The 22,109-nt window shown below is 48.0% G+C and overlaps 1 protein-coding gene across 2 annotated transcripts in view; it reads left to right on the top strand.

Annotated features, from left to right (window-relative positions):
* The window catches only part of Rps6ka2 (ribosomal protein S6 kinase A2), a 293,522-nt gene that overhangs the window by 28,955 nt on the left and 242,458 nt on the right, over positions 1-22,109 (top strand). Inside the window, exon 3 of one of the 2 annotated variants that reach the window (XM_045157977.1) lies at positions 21,193-21,243. The exons of the other annotated variant lie outside the window; for it this stretch is intronic. Within the exon in view, the coding sequence (XP_045013912.1) occupies positions 21,193-21,243 (51 nt within the window). The remainder of the gene's footprint in view (positions 1-21,192; positions 21,244-22,109) is intronic. 2 annotated transcript variants of the gene reach the window in all.

Here is a 22,109-nt window from a genome sequence, read left to right on the forward strand (position 1 = left end):
CCATGGTATCAACTTGCAGACAGAAGATGATGGCTGCTTCTCAACACAGGCTTCCCTGGACCCCAGCTGAGCATCCTCCCCAGTACCGCCAGTGCGTAAGCTCATAAAGTCCCAGGGGAGGATCCCAGCTATCTCTCAACTTGCAGCATGAACCTGTTCTGTCCCTGAGAGCCTGTCAGCCAGGGTGGCTCCCTCTGCCAGCATGAGCCTGCACGCCGCCCATGGGTAGGAGGTGTGGGCCCGCCGTGTCACCTGGGTTTGGAGAAGGCACACCAAAGCCAGGGCCTGGAGACCGCACTTCCTACGTGAGTGACGAGGCGTGGTCACACCAGTGACTTCCCAAGGTGGAGTCGGGAGGCCTGCCCCACGTCCCGAAGACCCCACCGCACTGGGTGGTGTTTGCCGCACGTCCTGTGCGTGTTGTTTCCTGTGGGGTACGCGGTGTGGGCCGGCCTCCCCAGGGCCAGTGCTCTGCATTAAGTCACCTCTTCCCGGTTGTTTCAGAAGTTCTGCACCAACACATCCAGCTTAACTCCAGTTTTAGTAACTGACTTTTCTTTATGAGTTGGTGCATTATCCTAGTTGCATTTATTTTTTCACGTTGTACTGCTTAACTTTTTTAAACTAATCATGAAATTCAGCAATGTATCCTCAGAGACTTTTAGAATCTGATGGGTTTCAGCCTGTGCAGAGGAAGGCTTTTACAGGTTCATTTTTAAAATATTATCTGGACTCACGGAGCACACTGGAAAAGGCAGGAGCAATCGTTCCCGATTGGTAACAGCGTTGCATTTGGCCTCTATTAGCCTAAAAGCTATTTCCAACCATTTTCCTCATCCCTAATGGAGTTTTCGTTTTTGAATCTTAAAAAAGAATGGCTCAGGGATACAGCCAGAGAGAATTTAGAAGCAATTTTCTAGATGTTATGTAAATTGAAATATCTCACACTTCCCAGTTCTTCACTCTGAGGCATAAGCTCGGTCTCTGGGGCCTCTGGTGACAGACCCTGTGAGGTTCCAGTGTGCCCTCTGATATTGCTGAAATCAGAGTGAGTCAGTGGGCGTATGGGACCAACGATTCCCCCCAATTTCCCTGGGTTCCAGGGGTTCAGAGAATCACCCCAGCTGTGCCGGTCAGGACTCTGACCACTGCACTGTAGCTCCATGTGGGGCTCATAACACTGGCTGTTTGTTTGTCTGCCCCTTAGCCCTTACTTGTGTGGAGAGAGGTGTGTCATGCATCCTTTCACCCCACAGCCCTGGGACCTAGCGGCCCCTCTCACGGCCTGTGATGAGTTCTAGAACTTTCCCACAGGCTCTGTGTTTTCTCCTGGAAGCTCCCCTGTGGCATGGTCAGCACGGGAGAGGAAACCAGGGGTGCACACTGAGCTGGGGTCAGTTTCTCCCTCGTTGTCCAGCCTGTGAGGATTTCTGGACACCAGCACCAGCTTGCTGCCCCTGGAGCATGAACACTTCTTCTGCCCTTAGTCTCCCAGACATCCTCTGTGATGCAAGGGGGAGTTAGGGACGGTGGGCGATGAAGCCTGCGGTTACCAGGTTACCTGGTTCCCAGCGCTGTTGCCTTTGCAGCATGTGTGAGAGTGCACCTGTCCAGCTGACACGCCGCCCTTACAAGTATGTTCCCTGCCCACTGTACCTGTGGTGGCTTCATATCTCAAGTGCTTTGGGTTTCTATGTGGAAGCTATTTAGTAAACATGCAGCACACTTTCTGAATCTTTGCTTCAGAATGTCCTTTCTTCTGAGATCCTAATCACTTGCACAGAGCCTCCAGGCAAAATTACCCTGGAGGGGAGACAGCGTTCCGAGTCCAAGGTGTATTGCTGAAAAGAATGACATAAAACAGGAGTACATTTATTTTAGAGGTATGTGTGTGATGTATGCACACGTATGTCCAGAAGCACAGCCCTTCCTCCCAAATGCATGCATGGGAGCCAGAGAAGGGTGTCCAGTGTCCCCCGATATCACCCTTAGACAGGAGCTCTCACTGAACCTGGAGCTCACTCCATTTTTAGACAGTTAGACTGACTGACCAGCAAGTGGCAGAAATACCCCTGCACTGCTCACCTTCACTTTGGTTATAGGCATGCACAGCCAAGCCTGCCTTTTCCTTTTGAAGTAGGGCCTTGTTCTGGCCCAGGCTGACCTGGAGTTCACTGTGTAGTCTCAGGCTGAACTTGAACTCACAGTGATCCTCCTACCTCTGTCTCCTGAGTGCTGGGATTAAAGACGTGCACCAGCACGCTCAGCCCCAGCTAAGCCTGGCTTCTTAACATGGGTGCTGGGTATCCAACTCAAGTCCTCACGCTTACCTAGCCAAGGCTCTTAGCTATTGGGCCATTTCCCCAGCCCTCAAATTGAATGTTTAAAATTATTCTAATTGGCTTTATTTTATCATGTTATATTATTTTTTATCACTCACAGAAATTACCATTTTAAAAGAAGCAGAATACTAATGGTTAACATTACGGGCACATGTTACTCATTAGTGTGTCTCGATTTCTAAGATTTGTCTGATTTTCTCCATGTCCTGAGAGAGGACCAAGCTGACCCACAGTGAGCCCTTGAACTTCTTTCCAAGGAACTGGCTCAGCCACCAGCCATCCAGGTGCACTGGGACAAGCCAATTTGTGTGTGTGTGTGTGTGTCTTGTTTGCCTATTTGTAACTGGAGATGCCAATGTACTTCCTTGAAGAGATCTCTGAACACCAGTAAGGCTATATGAAAAACATTCCCTGGGGTTGTTAGTGTAGGGTGTGAGTCTGTGGTGGTTTGTTTCAGGTGTCCACCATAAGCTTAGGTGTTCTGAATGCTAGATTCCCAGCTAATAGAGACTTGGGAATTAATGCCTGTTGGAGGTAGTGTATTGTTGGGGTGAGCTTATGGATGTTATAGCCAGCTCCCTCTTGCTAGTGTTTGGCACATTCTCCTGTTCCTATTGTCCATCTGATATTGGTCAAGGGGTGATGTCCACCCTCTGCTCATGCCATCATTTTCCCTGCTATCATGGAGCTTCCCCCTCGAGCCTATAAGCCAAAATAAACCTCTTTTTCCCAGAAGCTGCTCTTGGTTGGGTGATTTCTAACAGCAATGCAAACCAGACTGCAACAGTAAAGTGGTACCAGGAGTGGGGTTGCTGCTAGACACCTGACTGTGTGGCTTTGGTCTTTTAGAGATGATTTTCAAGAGGAATGTGGAGGATTTGAAACCTTGGCCTAAGAGATGCCTTGCAGTGCTGTAAGTACAGCTTGATGGACTATTCTGGGTGGAGTTGGAAGACAGGAATGCAGTAAGAACTATGAACTGTGAGGTTTGCCTTCTGAGGGTGAGAAAGAGCTTTGCCTGGATTGGGCTAGAAGCAGTTTGTGTGAGAGGCTTGCTGTTATACCCATGTCCTGAGAAGTTGTGCAGGGTTGCTTTGCATAGAAACAGACTTGTGTGAGCAGAGGGATATGGAACAGAAAAAATGAAATCTTTGGGTAAACTGTTGCTCATGCAATTGAGAAATTACAGCCTTTGATATTGGGCCAGCTGACCTGCACTGGGGCAACAGGAAGAATGTAGACTCTTTCAAAGGGGCCTGAGTGCTCAAGGAGTGTCCTGTCCTTCAAAGTCTGCTTTATTCCCCCCTGGATTAATACATTGGCACTCTACCTGGTATTGTGGGGTATAAGAAATGCAGGAAAGAGAGGGTCATTGAGTTTGCAACACGGTCTTGTGTTTTGGAAATGGCCATAGGCAGTGTGAAGCAGGTTTTCTGGATGTCTGCATGGAGACCCCATGGAGCCATGAGGATGAACCATGGGTTACAGTAAAGACCCAGTAGAGATGCCAGGACCACAATATGTCTGCTGAGGACAGCTGCTGGCCCCTGATGAAGTTTTCTAGGACTGTGAGTAGCCTAGCTGGAGGGGTGGAATCGGAACTCCAGAGACTTATTGCTGGTTAGAATTATTGGACTTGGAGATTTGTTACTGGCTAGAGTTGTTAGACTTGAAACTATAGAGTTTGATATTTGCCCTGGTTGTTTTAAACCTTGTTTTGGTTGAATATTTCTTTGCTATACCCACTGTGATCTTTTGCAGTGTGAATGTTTATTCTGTGCCATTATGGTTTTTGAGATTATTTTTGTTATTATGGCTCAATTATAAGACCTTGGATTATGGGGATGTATGAACATCATTGGAATTGATAAAAACTATGGGGACTTTTAAAGTTTGATGAATGCATTGTATTTTGCATCAGGTATGGTTATCAGTTTATGGGGGCCAGGGGTGGAATGTGTTGGTTAGATTCAGGTGTCCCCCATATACTTAGGCGTTCTGATTGCTAGGTTCCCAGCTGATAGAGATTTGGGAATTAAAGCCTGTTGGAGGCAGTGTATTGTTGGGGTTGGCCTTATGGGTGTTATAGCCAGCTCCCCCTTGCTAGTGTTTGGCACAGTCTCCTATTGCTATTGTCCATAATAGTGTGGCCAGGGGGTGATGTCCACCCTCTGTTCATGCCATCATTTTCCCTGCCATCATGGAGCTTTTCCTTTGAGCCTGTAAGCCAAAATAAACCTCTTTTATTTCCCACAATCTGCTCTTGGATGGGTGGTTTTTACAGTAACGAGAACCTGACTACACCAGAGTCTTACTTTGGAAAACCTTTCCTGGGCTTGTTAGTGAAGGGTGTGAGTCTTACTTTAGAGAACCTTCCCTGGGCTTGTTAGGTAGGGTGTGAGTCTTACTTTGGAAAGCCTTCCCTGAACACAAGACAGCCAACCTGGGCAGTGTGCTCCAGCTCTGTCTGAATTTTCCCTGATTTTTCAGCATATATGCCTTCCCAAATCCTAAACTTGGTCTTGTTTTAAAAACTTGAGACTTACATAGCCTACATTTCTCTCGAATGAGAAAGTTAAAGTAAAGGCTCCCTGCTGTTGAATAAAAATAGCTTCCTGGGCTGGAGAGATGGCTTAGTGGTTAAGGCACTTGCTGGCAAAACCAAAGGACCCAGGTTCAATTCCTCAGTACCCTCATAAAGCTGAATGCACAAGGTGGCGCATGCATCTGGAGTTTGTTTGCAGGGACTAGAATCCCTGGCACACCTATTCTCATTGTCCCTCTCTCTCTCTGAAATAAATTGATAAATAAAATATTTTAATAAAAAACTTCCTTCTCGGGCTGGAGAGATGGCTTAGCAGTTAAGCACTTGCCTGTGAAACCTAAGGACCCCAGTTCAAGGCTTAATTCCCCAGGACCCACGTTAGCCAGATGCACAAGGGGGCGCACGCGTCTGGAGTTCGTTTGCAATGGCTGGAGGCCCTGGCGCACCCATTCTCTCTCTCTCTCTCTCTTCCTCTTTCTGTCTTTATCGCTCTCAAATAAATAAGTAAAAATAAACAAAAACAATTTTACAAACTTCCTTCTCCATGTCTGTCTACTGATGTCCAAGGAAGGATATAAAAATATTTCTCTAAAATGTGGCTTTTTCCAGGTGCATACATTTGAGACCGTTAAAGAACTGTGCATTAAACTGTTTTCTTTTAATAAGCTTTAAATTATTCACATGAATAATAAGTAAAGATATTATAAATTTGGCTAATTTTATTTCTCAAAATATAGCTTTTTGCAATCAGATATGCTCATTGGCTTAAAATTATGGACACAAGTATATATATGTACACAGAACATTTAAAATACACAGAATATTTTTAACTTTTAAAAGTTGGATGTAAGGGCTGGAGAGATGGCTTAGTGGTTAAATGCTTGCCTGTGAAGCCTAAGGACCTGGTTCAAGGCTTGATTCCCCAGGACCCACATAAGCCAGATGCACAAGAGGGCACATGCATCTGTATGTAGTTCATTTGCTGTGGCTGGAGGCCCTGGCGTGCCCATTCTCTCTCTCTCTCTCCTTCTTTCTCTATCTGTATGTTGCTCTCAAATAAATAAATAAATAATAAAACAAAACACCATTTTTTTTTAAAGTTGGGTGTAAGCCAGGCATGGTGGCACACACCTTTAGTCCTAGCACTTGGGAGGCAGAGGTAACAGGATCGCTGTGAATTCAAGGCCAGCCTGAGACTACCTAGTGAATTCCAGGTCAGCCTGGGCTAGAGTGAAACCCTACCTCAAAAAGAAAAAAGGTTGGATGTAGTAAAATGACTAAAATTTACTTATGAAAAATCATATACGTCTCTCTTCCTGTGTGTTGTCTCCCAGCCCTGCCCTCACCTCTTCCACCTGCTAGCGTTTCCTTTCCCATAGAGAGAGTTCTTTCTTTTTATGAGGTTATCTTTTTTTAATTTAATTAATTTATTTTTATTAATTAGTTTTGAACTCAGTGAATACAGTCAAGTTGGTACCATTGTTAGGCTCATCCATGTCCTACCCCCTCCCCCTGACCCCTCCTCGTTGAGGCATATGGGTCACGCATTGTGGAGCGATTTCTTAATGGTTACCACTTGGCTGCCAACCACATCGAGTTAACTTTTCACAAATTTAGCACATAAAAGCCTTGCAGTGCTTTGCAGTTCTTTGGGAGTGGACACACGATGAAACAGTTATAAAACTCATCGGCACACCTTCAGCAAATCCACACACAGCAGATGTGTGACATAATTTTGTGGCATGGTGTGACATCATTTTCTTGATCTTGGTCTTGCTGAGACCGTGGGTTCAGGACACGTGCTGCGCATCTCCACTGCGCTCAGTCCCATCGCCTCTGAGACCCGGCACTGACCCTGCAACTTCTGTGGAGCAAGGTTTATTTACTTCAGAATCTTCCTGCTGCAGGAGCCGACATCAGGAGTCCTATTTCAGCATCTCTGCATTATTAATTTTCTTTGCAATTACAGAGCTAACTGGAGACATTGTTCCAGTTCTCAGCCGATCAAACTGTAACTTTGACAGATGATTGGGGGGAGGCTAATGCAGTTTGTGGTTATCTTCTACAAAGAAATGTGGGTGAGGTCGTTCCCCTCCAGCGCTGGAGGATGGACAGCCACATCAAGGTGCCCAGTGGCACCCTCTTTCTAGTGCATACGTACAGCTTGCTTGTTATGTCGTCACTTGGTCGGGGGGGGGGGTGGTTGAGGGCTCGCTGGGCCTCTATGTCACTCACAGGGTTCTCAGGTCCTGACTTGACCACCTAGCCAAGGCTTTGCCTCCTCATGCAACATAGTGGGGCTGGGTTTCAGCATAGGGGTGTGGGGGAGACAGGCATTCAGACCCCAGTGCCAATTATGGAGAGCTGCAAGTATAATTTTTTCTCCCCATTCTCAAAGCTGAGTCAGATCATGCTGCTGTATTAAAACACCAGCGTCTCCATACTTTACAGAACCAAAAGCTTCTCGTGGCATTGGGGATGGCATCCAATGCCAGAGTCTGCAGAGGGTGTCGCTCTGCTTCCGTCCTCCGGAGAACATGAGAGCTATGTCCGCAGGTGACAGGGCTCAGGGCCTAGCACCCTCCTTTTACGAGGTCTGAGGCCCATCGATGAGCGCGATCCCTGGGGCTCAGGGCCTAGCGCATTCCTTTTACAAGGTCTGAGGCCCATCGGTCAGTGCGATTCCTGGGGCTCAGGCTCCCACTTGGGAACTTTGAAGGGACACATACACTCAAGCCCTCACGTCCACCCTGGCCTCTCGTCATGCTCACTGGCCCAGTACCAGGCATCGGAGATCAGAATGTGGACACGAAATGCTCTCGCTGAACTTCCCTACTAGGCTGCTCCACACTGGTGAGGGCAGACACACTGGAACATCCTGGAGCTACTTGCTGTTTTTTGTGTTTTTTTTTTTCCAAGGTAGAGTCTCGCTGTAGCCCAGGTTGATCTGGAATTTACTATGTAGTCTCAGAGTGGCTGTGAACTCATGGGGATCCTCCTACCTCTGCTTCCCCCATGCTAGGATTAAAGGCTTGCGCCAACACACTGGGCTTGGAGCCTCTTACTTCATATTTTTATTTTTAGAAAGGTTAGACTCTTGTTCCCTTTCCTTCATTTCACTGAAGACCCTCCTCTGTGGAGTTATTGGTATTCACAGTGGGGTAATGAAGGCCTCAGTCTCTGTGTGGGGTCAATGCCTCTGGATATTGTCACCCACTCTGTGGCTCATACAATCTCCACGCTTTCTTCCACAATGTTCCCTGAGCTATGGCAGGGCTGTTAGCAGTCTGGTTTGGTGTTGAGCTCCTTGCTGCCTCTGGATTTCTGCTTTGATTAGTTTTAATGACTACTGTGTCTGTCTCCACCTCCCTGGAGCTGGTTGTCAGACTAGCAGTGAGAGCAGTTCTGTGTCACCACTTTCTCTGCAATGTCTCCTAGGCCTTGGTAGATATGATAGACATTGTCACCTCTTGTAGTAGGCAGTTGATTATTGTGGTAATTTGAACTTATGTCCCCCAATAGACTCAAGTGTTTTACTAAAGCTGTAACTTGGATTTCCAGCCACCTGGCTGGAGGAGGTGTCACTGTGGGCAGATCCTGGGGTCTAGCCATAGGGTATTACTGGGAGCAGATCAGTTTCCAGCCTAAAGGCATGCAGATTGCTTGACCTCTGCCTGGTGTTCCCAGAGGGTGTTTTCTTATGGTTCTGGTGGTAGTTTTCTCTCTGCAGGGCTTTGGTAAAAAGGACCAGCTTCTTCCCTGGATCTCTAAGCCTGAAATAAATTCCATTCCTCCCATAAACTGTCTTGTTTGTAGGTTCATCCCAGCAACATAAAGCTGACTATGATAGCTGTCTTTTCTTATACTGATGGACCTTGGATCTCCCTAGTTTCTCTGCCATCTGTAAAATAAAACAGATTCTCCAGCCACAAGTGATTAAAGGGATTGAATTAAAGGGAATAAACTTAGCTATTTGAAAGGCTTGATATGTAGGCTACTCTTCTTAGCCAGAAAGCAGTGGGGGCTCTCTCTAGACTCTATGTATTCCCTACACAGGATTCTCACTTGGTTCCTAGTACCAAGGTATGAGTTCTCTCCCGCTGAGCAGGCCTCCCATCCAATCTGAGAACAACTGGCTGCCTGCACAGGCTGTGTGCCTCTGTGGCACAAGTGTGTACAGCTTTGCCACTGTTACCCTCAGAGTTTACCGGTCCTCCTGCTTATTCGTGCAGCTGGGGACCATTGTCTAGCGGCACCTCCCATCGCATGTGCTAGTGCTGTGGGGCTAGCTTCCCACCCAATCCCACTGTGCTTTCTAGATGTCCCATGGCAGCAGGTTGTGCTATCTTGGGCAATAGAGTGTTACCTTCTAGCTCCGATGGGTAAACAAGTGCTTTGGGAAAGGCTTGCATTGTTTTGGGGACCTCATGGGACTCCCTGACCAACACCTCATGGGGTAACCCATTTCTTACCCTTCACTTTACCAGCCTCAACCCATGGTTGTAGGTTTAAGCTTTCTTCTATATCTACAAGGCACTTCTGACCTGACTATGCCCCCTCCTCCCCCTTATTAGGGGTTGTATCTCATAGAATACTATCGGGGGGGGGGGGTTTCTATAGGACTGATTCATGTTGTCTTTAGTTTTGTGTAACTTCCCCTCCTACTCTTTCTGCCCTTCCCTTCCACCCTTATATTTTGTCCCTCATCTAGCCTGTCCAGTGTCCCCTCCTCTCATCCATCCATATTATTAAAACCACTTTGGACCTTCCCTAGACTCTGTCACACTCTTGTGGATGGCTCCAATGAGTCATTGGCTCAAAATATTTTTTGAGAATGGCCAATGAGCTGGCCTTGTTGAGCCATGTGATCTGTTTTTCTGGATTCACAGGAGTTTGTCACAGCAGAAGCTCACCCAGCCCTCAGCAGCACCCCAGAGCCTGTGGAGGTGTCCCTGAGATCTGCACCGGAAGTGGGAGGTCTATCTTCCAGCATTAAACATACTGGTATTCCATAGCAAAACTCGGGAGTCATACCTTAATTAATGTTTCCACTGGAATCTAGTTACCATGGTGATTTGACTGCCTGCCAGCCTTTACGAGCACACAAAAGTGCATTTTTTTCTGGCTGTGCAAAAAACTTGTTGTCATTCTGTTTTTCCTTCAACTTCGGTTTTATTCTCCTGCCCTTCCCTTTTCCCACCCACCATCCTCTCACCTTGCCATCCATCTTCTCACCCTTTGGAATGCTAACCCAATGTACTAAAGGCACTTCTTCATTGTTTTCATTACAAGTAGCTTATTCATCACCGTCATAGTCTTATTTGCATTGAAAGTCATTTCTCAATGTCATGCTATTACCACAAACTTGTTTGTTTCAGTTATCATTACAATCATCACTAATCTATAATTGATTACACTCTCTTGGATGGATCAAAGTTACACATAACATGCAGATGGTTGTAAATGGGACTCTGTTGTGACATGGGCACCCGCCCCACACCCACATCAGGGACTGTGGGAACCCTGGCTCTGCAGGCTCTGCATCACTATTCTCTCACATTTCCATCTTACAATCAGAAACCAACATTTTCACACAAAAAAGATAAAAACAGGGAGACTTGCCCTAATGTCGCTGAGCCCTGTCCAAATTGTACACCAGGAGCTGGCTGGTGGCTGTCAGGAAAGCTCGTTTTAGTTGACAATTTGAACAGGTCCCCCTCACGCTCCAAGTGGAGGCCTTGCCTGGCTCCCTGGGAGTCATCCTGAGTCCTGGCAGAAGTGGGAGTGTTGGGGGAGACTTGAGGCAGCCCTGCTCCTGGAACAGGGGATGGAGCATGCAAAGGGGCCGAGAGACTCCTAGGTGGATGGCTGTAGGGAAGAGCCCACGGTCTGGAAGTGATGAGCCTTTGGTAATGTTCAGCCGCACCCAGGTCTTGTTGGGTCTTCACAGCCTGTGGAGGAGTGGTGAAGGGATAGGATCGGCTCTGAGCACAGGGCAACCACCCCCCAGCAGGAATGATGTGTTAGTTAATGTGCCATCGCTGAGACAAAATACCGATAAGGCTTTCCTTTAAGGGAATAAGAGCTTACTTCCATTTAGCATTCCAGGTCACAGTCCATCGTGGAGGGTGGAGCTGGGGGCAGCTGGTCACACGCATGCACTGCCTGGTGCGGCAGCAGAGAGCAGTGAATGCTGCTGCCCAGCCAACTCTCTCCTCATTATACAGTCCAGGGTCCCACCCAGGGAAGGGAGTGTGCACCCACTGTTAACCTAATCAGTGTGGTCCCTCACAGACCTGCACAGAGGCTCACCTGATCAATGTACTGCCCACTGGTGATTCCAGGTCTTGTCAGGTTGATGATGTACAGATGGCTGAGGTGCCCTTAGGTTGGGGCTGTTAGGGTTGGAGGGCTGGGCATGCCCTCTTTCAGCACCAGGATTCCAAGCTCCTCAGACACACTGACTGCTTTGGGTTCTGGATCGTTTCTAGTTTGGGGGCCCAGAGTGCTCGCAGGCATTTCCTGGGGGGTGTTTGCAGGGTGGAGTGTTGCACGTCTGAGGCCCCTGGACCTCCCTGGGAATGGGTGCCACTGAGCCAAGCATGTTCGGGACAAAGCAGCTGGCATGACTGCCAAGACTACGCTCATGGCCATCGGCCACATTGCCAAGGAAGTGCTCTGAACAGCCAGCCAGACAGCAAAGTCCAGCATGAGCTGCCATCCCAGCCCGCAGGAGGATGAGGCAGGAAGACCTTCACCACACGTTTAAACAAGCTGGGGCTGCGCAATGAGACCCTGTCTCAGGAAACAAGAGCAAGAGGCCAACCACACGCAAAGCCCCCGCAGCCCCTCGCTCAGCCTCTGCACGCTGCTTTCACAACTGGAGACAGACGACAGAGACCAGGCTGCTGGGGGGAATTTACCAATCACAACTTGGTCCCTGCTCCAGCCTCCCAGCTTCCATACATGGCGCTGGACGGTGACATCGAGGAAGCACATTTGTCCTCTTGTTCCCACATGTGACAAACGGAGCTCTCTGTCTTCTCACTCTCCTGGCTTCTCCCCCAGTGGCCACTGTTGTCTCGGGGGAAGACCTCAAACCAGGGGAAAGCAGCCTCAAGACAACCGTCTTTTCAGTCTGCCCCTGCCCCACACTGGGCCGGTAAATTGAAAGGATAAGAGCTGGATTCGCCAGAGGATGGGCATTACTTACATCAGGCAAGCACTTGAGAGCGCTCAGTGATGGGAACCCAGGGGCGGTGAGTGTGTTCCCTTCCTTACTATGGAAGTCGGGAGAAAGGCTCCTCCAGGAAAAAGAAGAAGAAGTCAGAGTCTTGAGGAAAGACGGGTGAGAGGTTTGAGAGCAAATGTGAGGTGAGAACCTTGTGACAAGGAGTGTCTGTATAGACAAAGTGGCTGTCACCTCTTTTTCAGGACCATGGCCCCACACGATGGATGGGTGTGTGGTGGATGTCTCTTGGCCTTTCCCATGGGAGAGGTGACTGAGAAGGGAATGAAGGCCGTCCTCACGGTGAGGACATTCTTGCTTTGGTCAGAGGAGCCAGACACTGGAGAAGCTTCTCTTGAACATCAAATGTCTCTGTGCCACCTAGGGTTCCCCGTGGAACCCTGTGGCTGGTGTTTCTCGCATTCTTCCAGGCCTGCTATGCCTGGTGGCTGTGTGGTCCTGAGTCTGTCTCTGACAGGTGAGTTGGACATTTCTTGTTACATGATGAGCGGTCATGTTAAACTTCAACTTGAATTCCCTGTCATCATAAATTCACAAAAACTTGCCAAGGGCACAGTCCTGGCATTTCGCATTAGCAGGAAAGCCTTATAGACATTTATACGTGTCAGACCTGAGCCAGGATGAGTCAGTCACCATACATGTCCTTGTTCCTCTCTTAGCTAAGGTTAGGCTCCAGACCCCCTTTCCCCATGCGGGTCACTGTGAATGTAGTCAACCCCCAACCTCTTCTCTTCACCCCTGCAACCTCATTTAAAAAAAAAAAAGGAAGAAAACCCATAAACTTGAAGAATCCAGAAGCTTCAGCCCCCCCCCCGATATTGGGTTAGCTAGACTGGTGGCAAAAACAAAACAACAGGGAGACCCGGCCTCAGGGAAAGTGTGAGGAGAGGAAAAGAGCCCATGGCTGTCTTCAGACCTCCACACATGTGCCATGGCACACGCACACCTGCATGCACACACCATACACAACCACATACATGACTTAGAAAACAATACAGAGCCCGGCGTGGTGACACACGCCTTTAATCCCAGCACTCGGGAGGCAGAGGTAGGAGGATCACCGTTAGTTTGAGGATACCCTGAGAGTACATAGTGAATTCCAGGTCAGCCTGGGATAGAGTGAGACCCTACCTTGAAAACAAACAAAAAATATGTTACGGGCTGGAGAGATGGCTTAGCGGTTAAGCGCTTGCCTGTGAAGCCTAAGGACCCCGGTTCGAGGCTCGGTTCCCCAGGTCCCACGTTAGCCAGATGCACAAGGGGGCGCACGCGTCTGGAGTTCGTTTGCAGAGGCTGGAAGCCCTGGCGCGCCCATTCTCTCTCTCTCCCTCTATCTGTCTTTCTCTCTGTGTGTCTGTCACTCTCAAATAAATAAATAAAAAATTAAAAAAAAAAATATGTTACCCCATTAATATGTGAAACTGAATTTTTTTAAATCTATTTGAGAAAGAGAGAGAGTGTGTGTGTGTATGTGTGTGAGAGAGAGAGAATGAGCATGCCAGAGCCTGTGGCCACTGCAAATGAACTCCAGATGCATGGGCCAGCTTGTGCATCTGGCTTTATGTGGATACTGGAGAATTGAACTTGGGTCATTAGGCTTTGCAAGCAAGCACCTTAACCACTGAGCAATCTCTGCAGCCCAATATGTGCAACTTTTATGTTTTAGTTAAAAAATTAAAAACACTTAGGAATAAGTTAATCCTCATCTCAATGGTTTTCATATAAAGGGCGTGAAACTACTATGATGCTAGTATTCTTTTTTAATTAGTTGTATTAATTAGTTTTGTATTCAGCAAATGCAGTCAGTTTGGTACCATTATTAGGCTCATCCATGACCTACCCCCTCCCCATTGGCCCCTCCTTGTTGATGTATATGGGTGGTGCATTGTGGAGTTAGCCCACAGTTATGGGTAAGATAAATGTCTCTGCATATCAAGACCCAACATGTGGCTCTGACATTCTTTCCACCCCCTCTTCCTCAAAATTTCCCTGAGCCATGTTGGGTTCATTTTTGGTCTGCTTCAGTGATGAGGTGTTGGGGGCCTCTGGGGCTCTGGCTCTCTGATTTGGTAGGAGTTGATTTTTCTGTGTGTTGGTCTCCTTCCCCCTTGTGCTGGTTATCTGGTTCACCAAGAAAACAGTACCCTTGCTTGTTTCGCCAGTTTTTCTTAGTTTCAGCCGGGGCCCTTCTGAGGTATGATGGGGTGGCTCTCTCCTTAGGATCTACATCTATCTTTCTTTCCCCGGGATTTGCAGCGCAGCTAGACAGTCGCCATCTTGACCGGAAGTCAATGCCAGTATTCTTGAAGACAAGATATAAAAACAACTTGGGACACTGAGAGGTGATTCAATATGAATCCAATAGCCTTAGTTAGACTTTCCAAAATGCCAGTGTCAAATAGAGCATTGAGGTAGTAGTGCCTGGACTAAGGGAGGCTTTCCTTAAGGGCATGTGCACTTGTCAACGTCTATGCCTTTCTGTGTTTCTATCTTTCCTGAAACTGTAGGTGAGATTCACTCATCTGGGCAGCAGGAACAACTATGGTTTCTGCCTAGCATAAATTCAGATGCCACTTAGAGAGGCAGTGCCCAAGACACTGATTCTGTGAAGGAGATACTTCAAATACTATAAAATGTTTTCAATTATTATTATCATTAATTATTATTATTGCAGTGCTGGGTGTTAAAGTAGGGCTGCACAAGTGCTAGGCAAGTGCTCTACTATTAAAACACACACAAGTCCTATCTTTATTTTTTGATTATTTTTGAAATTTTCCGATCTATACTCCTTTGTATGGGTGGGGGGAGGGAAGAGAATCCGGGAGTGAAAGGTATAGAAAGAATTCCTTCCCTCAGACAAGGATGCCCTGGGATTTTGCTGGCAAGGTTTCTGACCAGCAGATTAACAATGCTCAGATGAGCCTAAGTCTGAGTGAGGAGTTATGGCAGGAGAGGTAGCGAGTTGGAGTCACTGCTCTTGAACCTTCCATACCCACCTCCACCTCCACCTCTACTCTCCACCATCTTCTCCATCTCCTCTTTCTCCATCTCTGTCTCTGGAGTCTGAGGCATCGCCTCCTCTTCTTTCACAGTCTCCTTTGATCCCTGTGCGTGGTAACAGGTGAACTGAGCTTGAAGCCCTCTCTTCTCCAAGCCCTTCTTATAGGCCCTTGGTGGTGAGGACATGGGGCTCACCCCCGCTGTGGCCACACTCTTACCCCAGCTTCCCTGCCTGTGTGCAGCGTGTCCCTTAGAACTCTGGAGCCAGAGGTCCAGCCCACCCCAGTCCTGTTTCTGCAGCCCCATAGCCTGTCCCCTTCAGGGCCTGATGTGCTGTGCTGAACTCCACCACTTGTTATTTGGGGCAAATGTGGCAGCTGCCTATGTCACCATGAATCTTGGGGGAATCTGTGACGTCCAGTCATGCAGGATTTCTGAGCTCTCCATGAAATTTCACCTTGTTGGAGACCCAGCGCTGTTCACAACCCCTTGTCACTTTTCTGGGGTTCTGGCTTTGTGTTTGTCTGAGAGCACAGATTCCTTGGCATCCTGGGCAGGCTTGAGTTGGTCTTTCCTGAATGCAACCAGGTCTTCAAATTCTGCCCAGAAATCCCTGGATGTTTGTCTATCCACTGAAGTCTTGCGCAGCTCAGGCAGGACCACAGCCAGCTCCCAGGTGCGCCTCTGGGGAGGCTTTTACAGCGCCTTGGGAGATGCGCAGCTAGGAGCTTTGGGCCCCGTCAGTGCTTTTCCTATTTCTTGCTTTTGTGGGGATTTTTTCACAAGTCTCTTTGGCATCTAGTACTAATTCTGTCAATGGGAAGAATTTTCTCAATTTGGAAGAAATTTCTATTTGCACTTGCATACTTCGCCAGAGAAAAGTTTAAAAGCCATGTCCCTATCCCCACTGTGACTGGCTTGTTTTGAACACGTGGCTGTGTTGATGCAAAACACATGGTTCTCATCTTAAAGTGAACAGATCTAGTTTATTCTGGAGCCAAATATGGGTGACCATGGTCCAGAAACACAGATTAGGTTTCCCCCCAAAATCCACGTTCCAAAGTGTTAACAATTTTAGGAAGTTTTCATAGTCATAAACTAGAACAGTTATCAAATTCATTTGTTGAGGCCTCAGGTAAGCAATTTCTGCTCTAGGCTCCAGATGCCATCTGAGGACATTAATAGCCTTTGGATTAAGTCTGCTCTGACATCACATCCCAGGATGCTGGCTCAGACACAGAGGCAGGTCATAAACTGAAGGAGCTAAGGTAGCCCAAGATAACTGGCTCTGGAGCTGCAATATTCCACCTTCCCACGGTCAGTGAAGTCATAATCAGTCAGTCAGTCCTGACAGATGTTTGATGCAGATGTGGCTGCCTACTCAGGGTGTAGCTTGGGGTTGTTACTGGATAGGAGATTTTCTCCATGTTTTCCAGTGACCCCAGGGAGTGTTTCAGGACCAGAGGAGTTGGCTATGAAGCAATGCTGTTTCCTGTTTGGCCACTGGCCATTGACAAGGTCTCACTTGTGTAGACACAGCAGACCAGACTTCTCCACGCCCACCACTTGGCAGATGCGGTGTGTCCGGAAATCCTGTGGTATGTTTCCGAAGATCCCATGGCTGGTCTCCAGTGCCTCCTGCTCAGGGGTTCTGCACCCTCCAGCTTCTTCATCAGTCATGGCTTTCTGAGATTCCACAGTGTGGCCAACTTCAGGTGCCTCTGCATGGAATGGTGTGGCCCCAGCAGTGCTGAGGACTCGTGCCGGCTTTGCTGAGTTACAACAAAGCAGCACTGCCCCAGCTGGATGCAGGTTCCAGGCCAGCCTGAGCTATGCAGTGAGTTTTTGCCAAAAACAAAAAACTTCCTTGAACACCATTCCAGCTCTTCAGAAACCGTGTGGCTCTCTCAAGCACAAGTTACAAGCCCTCCAGCTTTGGTTTTTACTAATGGATCTCCAGGATTTCATTGGCTGCAGGTGGGAAGCTTTCTTTCTTGCCGCGTCCTTTGCTGCCATCTGGTGGTGCAGGGTGGAAATTTGCACTGGAGACATTTGTATGCTCAGGTGCTGGAGGGCCCGCGAATCTCTGAACTACACTGGTGGTGGACTTAGGGAAGGATGCACATTGTTTTGTTTGTTTGTTTTGAGGGCCAAAGAAGCGTCTCAAGGTCATAAAAAAGTTAAGAATAAATTCTGCCCTCAAAGAGTCCCAGTAAATCCAACATTTTAAGTTAACCATCTTAGTAAATTTCCACATGAACTTTGTGTGTGTGTGGTGTGCGTGTGTGTGTGTGTGTGTGTGTGTGTGTGTGTGTGCAGGAAGGGCGTGAGCTTACACATGTATGTATGTACATGTACGGAGGCCAGAAGTTGATGCATCTTTCTAATTGCTGTGCCCCCACCCTGCTGTTTTGGGTTTTTTTTTCTTTTTTATTATAAATACTTTACTTATTTATTGGAGAGAAATATAGAGGTAGATAGAGAGATTGGATGTGCCAGGGCTTGCAGCCACTGCAAACAAACTCCAGACAATAGGCCACCATGTGCATCCAGCTTATGTGGGTCCTGGGAAATCAAACCTGGATCTTTAGGCTTCACAAGCAAGTGCCTTAACACTAAGCCATCTCTCCTGTTTTGTTTTGTTTGAGACTAAGTCTTTACCTGAACATGGGACTCACCTGTTGGGCTAAACTAGCTAGCCAGCAGGCCTCAAAGGTCTTCCTGTCTTTGTTTCCCCAGTACTGGGATTTCAAACCCATGCCACCTCACCTCACCCAGTTTTTACGTGGGTACTGAGGATCCAAACTGAGGTCTTCATGCTTGCACAACGTGGGGACATCTGCCCAGCAAACCTCCCTCCCCTAATAAATTTTTAATGATGGAATCTTAAAGCTATTGTATGACCTAATCATTTATAAGAAATAGAACTGATGTGTGATGGGCTTTGCTGGACTCCTATGTACTGACTTATTTAGAAAATAACATACACACTGGTGCGACCTTCTGCTCACCAGTGTGGCTGCATTAGTTACCTTCTCACTGCTGGAATAAAATGGTTAACAAAAATCAGTTTATAAACTAGATGAGGAAGGGCTTATTTCAGCCCAAGTTCCAGGTCAGAGTCTGCTATGGAGAGAGTGGCGTAGAGGTAGGCGCTCAAGGCAGCTGCTCACATGCAGCCCACGGAGAGGACGCGACCAGAGTGACCAGTGCTGCTGCTCAGCCAGCCCACTCCTTCCTACACGGTCCAGGATGCCAGTCCATGGAATGATGCCGCCACAGTCAATACGAGCCTTCCAGCCTCAACAGACATAATCAGGATAATCCCTCCCATGACCAGAGGTGGACCTAAACTAGATAGTACTCCCAGGTGATCCCAGTCTAGATAAATCCTCCCAGGTGATCCTAGTCTAGATAGTCCTCCCAGGTGATCCTAGTCTAGATAATCCACCCAGGTGATCCTAGTCTAGATAGTCTTCCCAGGTGATCCTAGTCTAGATAGTCCTCCCAGGCAATCCTAGTCTAGATAATCCACCCAGGTGATCCTAGTCTAGATAATCCTCCCAAGTGATCCTAGTCTAGATAGTCCTCCCAGGTGATCCTAGTCTATATAGTCCTCCCAGATGATCCTAGTCTAGAGTCCTCCCAGGTGATCCTAGTCTAGATAATCCTCCCAGGCGATCCTAGTCTAGAGAGTCCTCCCAGGCGATCCTAGTCTAGAGAGTCCTCCCAGGTGATCCTAGTCTAGATAATCTTCCCAGGTGGTTGTTAGTTTTGTTGAGTTGATAACATAACTACCCCAGTGGCCTTGTGGGAACGTCCTCTGAGCCCTCAGACACTCTAGTCGTCCAGCAGGCCGGGGCTGCTGCATTGTTGGCCTTGAAGGTTGTGTTGGAAGAATAGATCGCTAGATGGGAACCTCCAGCCCATGAAAGCTACATTCTGCCCTCATTTGCTGAAAGATACTGGCTCAGCTCGCTTTCTAGGCTCGACCCACATTATGTTTTTTGTAACAAAATGACTTTTGAACACTTAGCTAGAAAATTCTATCTGGCTGTTTTGTGTTACTGTCACTTGTGCAGAGTTTTATGTCACCTCAGTGGGTGCAGCTCACATATTGTCAACATGCACTCAGTATGGCTTTCACAGACATGTTCCATGAAGAGGAAATGAAAACCCATCAACAGTTGCATGCAAGATAATGGAAAATAGCCAGATACTTTGGTGTTTGGTAAATTTAAAATATCAAAAATTTCTAGCTAAGTGTTCAAAAATCATTTTGTTGGAGCCCTGGCATCCACGTGGGTCAGTTATGGAGTCAGGATTTCTTGCTAGATTTGGACCTCCTGGTGCAGAACATCACTGGGAAGTCCCTGTGAGCAACTCCCCACTTTCTTTCCCATCACTTCCCCACTGTCCCATCTTAGAAGTCTCATGGAGGAGGCGCCAGCTATTCCCATCACTCCTGGGTAGAAGGGGTTTCATTTGGAGCAGAGGATTTCCTGACCCTGCACGCCTGGGGCTGGCTCAGGAGCATGGAGCACAGGTGTTTCCCAAATAGTGGAGAGGGTGTGTGTGAGCTCAATTACAAGCAAAGACTCGGTGGAGGGCCGGGAGGGACGGAGTGGTTGGGAACAGGAGACTCACCATTAACGTCCACGCCTCCCCTGAGCTCCCCATTGGGCTCTTTGATGATGTTTTAGAGCCTATGACATAAGATGGAGGGAGGGTCCCGTATTCTATGAAACAACCTGTGGAGTTTGGCAGCTTAAAGTTTTAGGGGTTGGTGATCAGAGAATGCCCTGTACACACAGCCCAGGGAAATTGCAGGGTGCCTCCGGGACAGACTGGTCCTGGGGCTGGGCAGGATGAGGAGTGGGATGGCGAGCTGGGGTTGGGTGGGGTGAGGGTGGCGCAGCGCTGCAGAGCACTCCACGTGCTCAGGCCTTAGGTCTCCTCTCCTGTTCAAGTCACAGAAACCCAACCAAACCAGCTTAAGCAAAACGATCAATCCATTGGCACTTAAAATGATGGGTTCTGGTGAATTGGAACCCAAAAGTTCCAAAGCTGTGGGCTTTCTCTCCATACACGCTTGACTTCACTCTCGGGCAGGCGTGTCTCATGTAAAACTGGCGCACACTCACACTTACAGCCAGCACAGTCAGCATCTCAGGATGAGCGGGCTGGCCACTCAGAAGCCCCAGGCACCATTTGTGCTCCGGGTTTCACATCCACCTCTGAATAGGCGTGTGCCTGGGGACATGGCCCACCTGGAGCATACGCTCTCCCAGGGGTGGTGTCAAAGGTTACTGCCACCTGGACTAGATGAAATTAGTGTTCCACAGGAAAAAAAAAAAATGGACAATTTGCCAAGGAGCGAGAAGAGCTGCTGGGTAGATTCCACAGATGTTCACCATGCATGCCAGTGCCGTGCTAGTGGGCACAAAGCTGCAAGACAAATAGGGAACCAAGCCTTAGAAATTGTACTCATGGCATCCAGTAATCACTGTTGAGCTGGGGACCTGAGACAAGGACAAAGAAGTGCCCTGAGCAACGGCTCGGCTCTCTTCCTCGACCTGGCATGCGCTCGTATCACAGCTGGGCTTGCAGCTTACCATAGGGAGCCACGCAGCTTCATTGCAAGGGGAACAAATGCAAGAACCGAGAGGTCCCCTGCCTCTGCTGTGCTGTGACCCAGACCTCTGGATGCGAGCTGCGCCCCACAGCTTAAACCGGGAGCTCTTTTCAGTTGAGTTTTGAGGCTTGTTATGGGAACATCGCCACTTCCTCTGGCGGAATCTTAAACATTGCTCAAAAGCAGCAAGTTCCCCTTTAGTTTTTTTTTTTTCTTTTCTCTCTCTCTGTCTCACTATCTCTCTCTCAGAGCTTCCTGAAGGCTCCAGAAACTCCCCACGTCGCTTGGAGTCATGTGGAGGCTAATGTTCAGAAACAGAAGGCAGGCAGGCATGGTGGGTGTCCGTGTGATGGCCTCAGTAGAGAGATGCGTGGTGTGAGCACCCCACACTTACAAGACTCTCTTGTACTCTGCTTCCCAGGGCAAAGGAGACACAACCTCAGCTGAGACACAGCCAGCTTCATCCACAGAGGTAAGACGCACTCCTGTCAGGCAGTTCCCTCTGCTAACATGAGGTACGTTTTTGAAAAATGATCAGTGTGAAGGTGTCTTCATTTTTTTTTGGTTGCTTGCCCACAGTCCAGTAAGGCAAGCAGCGATATGCTGCTGTGAGGAGAGTGGAATTCTACACTGGGAAATCTTACATTTCTGACATCTTGGGGAAGACATGAGTGCTCTAAGATGTGCAGTAATGACTGCTCAGGGGTGTGACTCACGCACTAAACTGGATGAGCCCTGGCTGAGCTGTATGGGAGGAGTCGACTTCAGCATCTGTGGGCCATCAGGAAGATGTGTGATTGAGTTCATGTGCTCTGCCCCTCTAAAACATCCCTTATGTGAGGGTTCACAGTCAAGGAAAGGACCACAAATGGCCAGTGAAACATGGCAGGTAGACCAGCGTGGCACAGGGCAGCCCCGGCTATCTACATTCTGCATGTACAGGTTGTTGCTCTCTGGCTCTCAGATTTGGTGCTTGGGTAGATGGATTCTCAGTGGTAGGTCTTGGGGACTTGGGCTCAGCGGAGGTACTTTTAGGTAGGAATAGGTTTCTGTATTTCACTTGGCCATTTGTTTTTTACAGTAACATTATAAATAAGAAGGTGTCTGTGCCTGACCCCTAGGATATAGTTGAATATTCTATGTAGAGTAACTGGGTCTAGAGTCGAGTCCTCACAGAAGTCAGGCAGGTGGATTTTGGCTGGGCTGTGTTAACTTAAGCTGATACACTAAACTTCCCCAAGATTCCTATTAAATGAGAAGGCTGGCATTGGATCATATCTGGCAGTTTTCTTTTAAAAATATTTGTATTTATTTGCTTTCAGAGAGAGAGAGAGAGAG

Source organism: Jaculus jaculus, chromosome 9 (assembly GCF_020740685.1).
Source record: "Jaculus jaculus isolate mJacJac1 chromosome 9, mJacJac1.mat.Y.cur, whole genome shotgun sequence".
In the NCBI taxonomy this organism is placed as follows: domain Eukaryota; kingdom Metazoa; phylum Chordata; class Mammalia; order Rodentia; family Dipodidae; genus Jaculus; species Jaculus jaculus.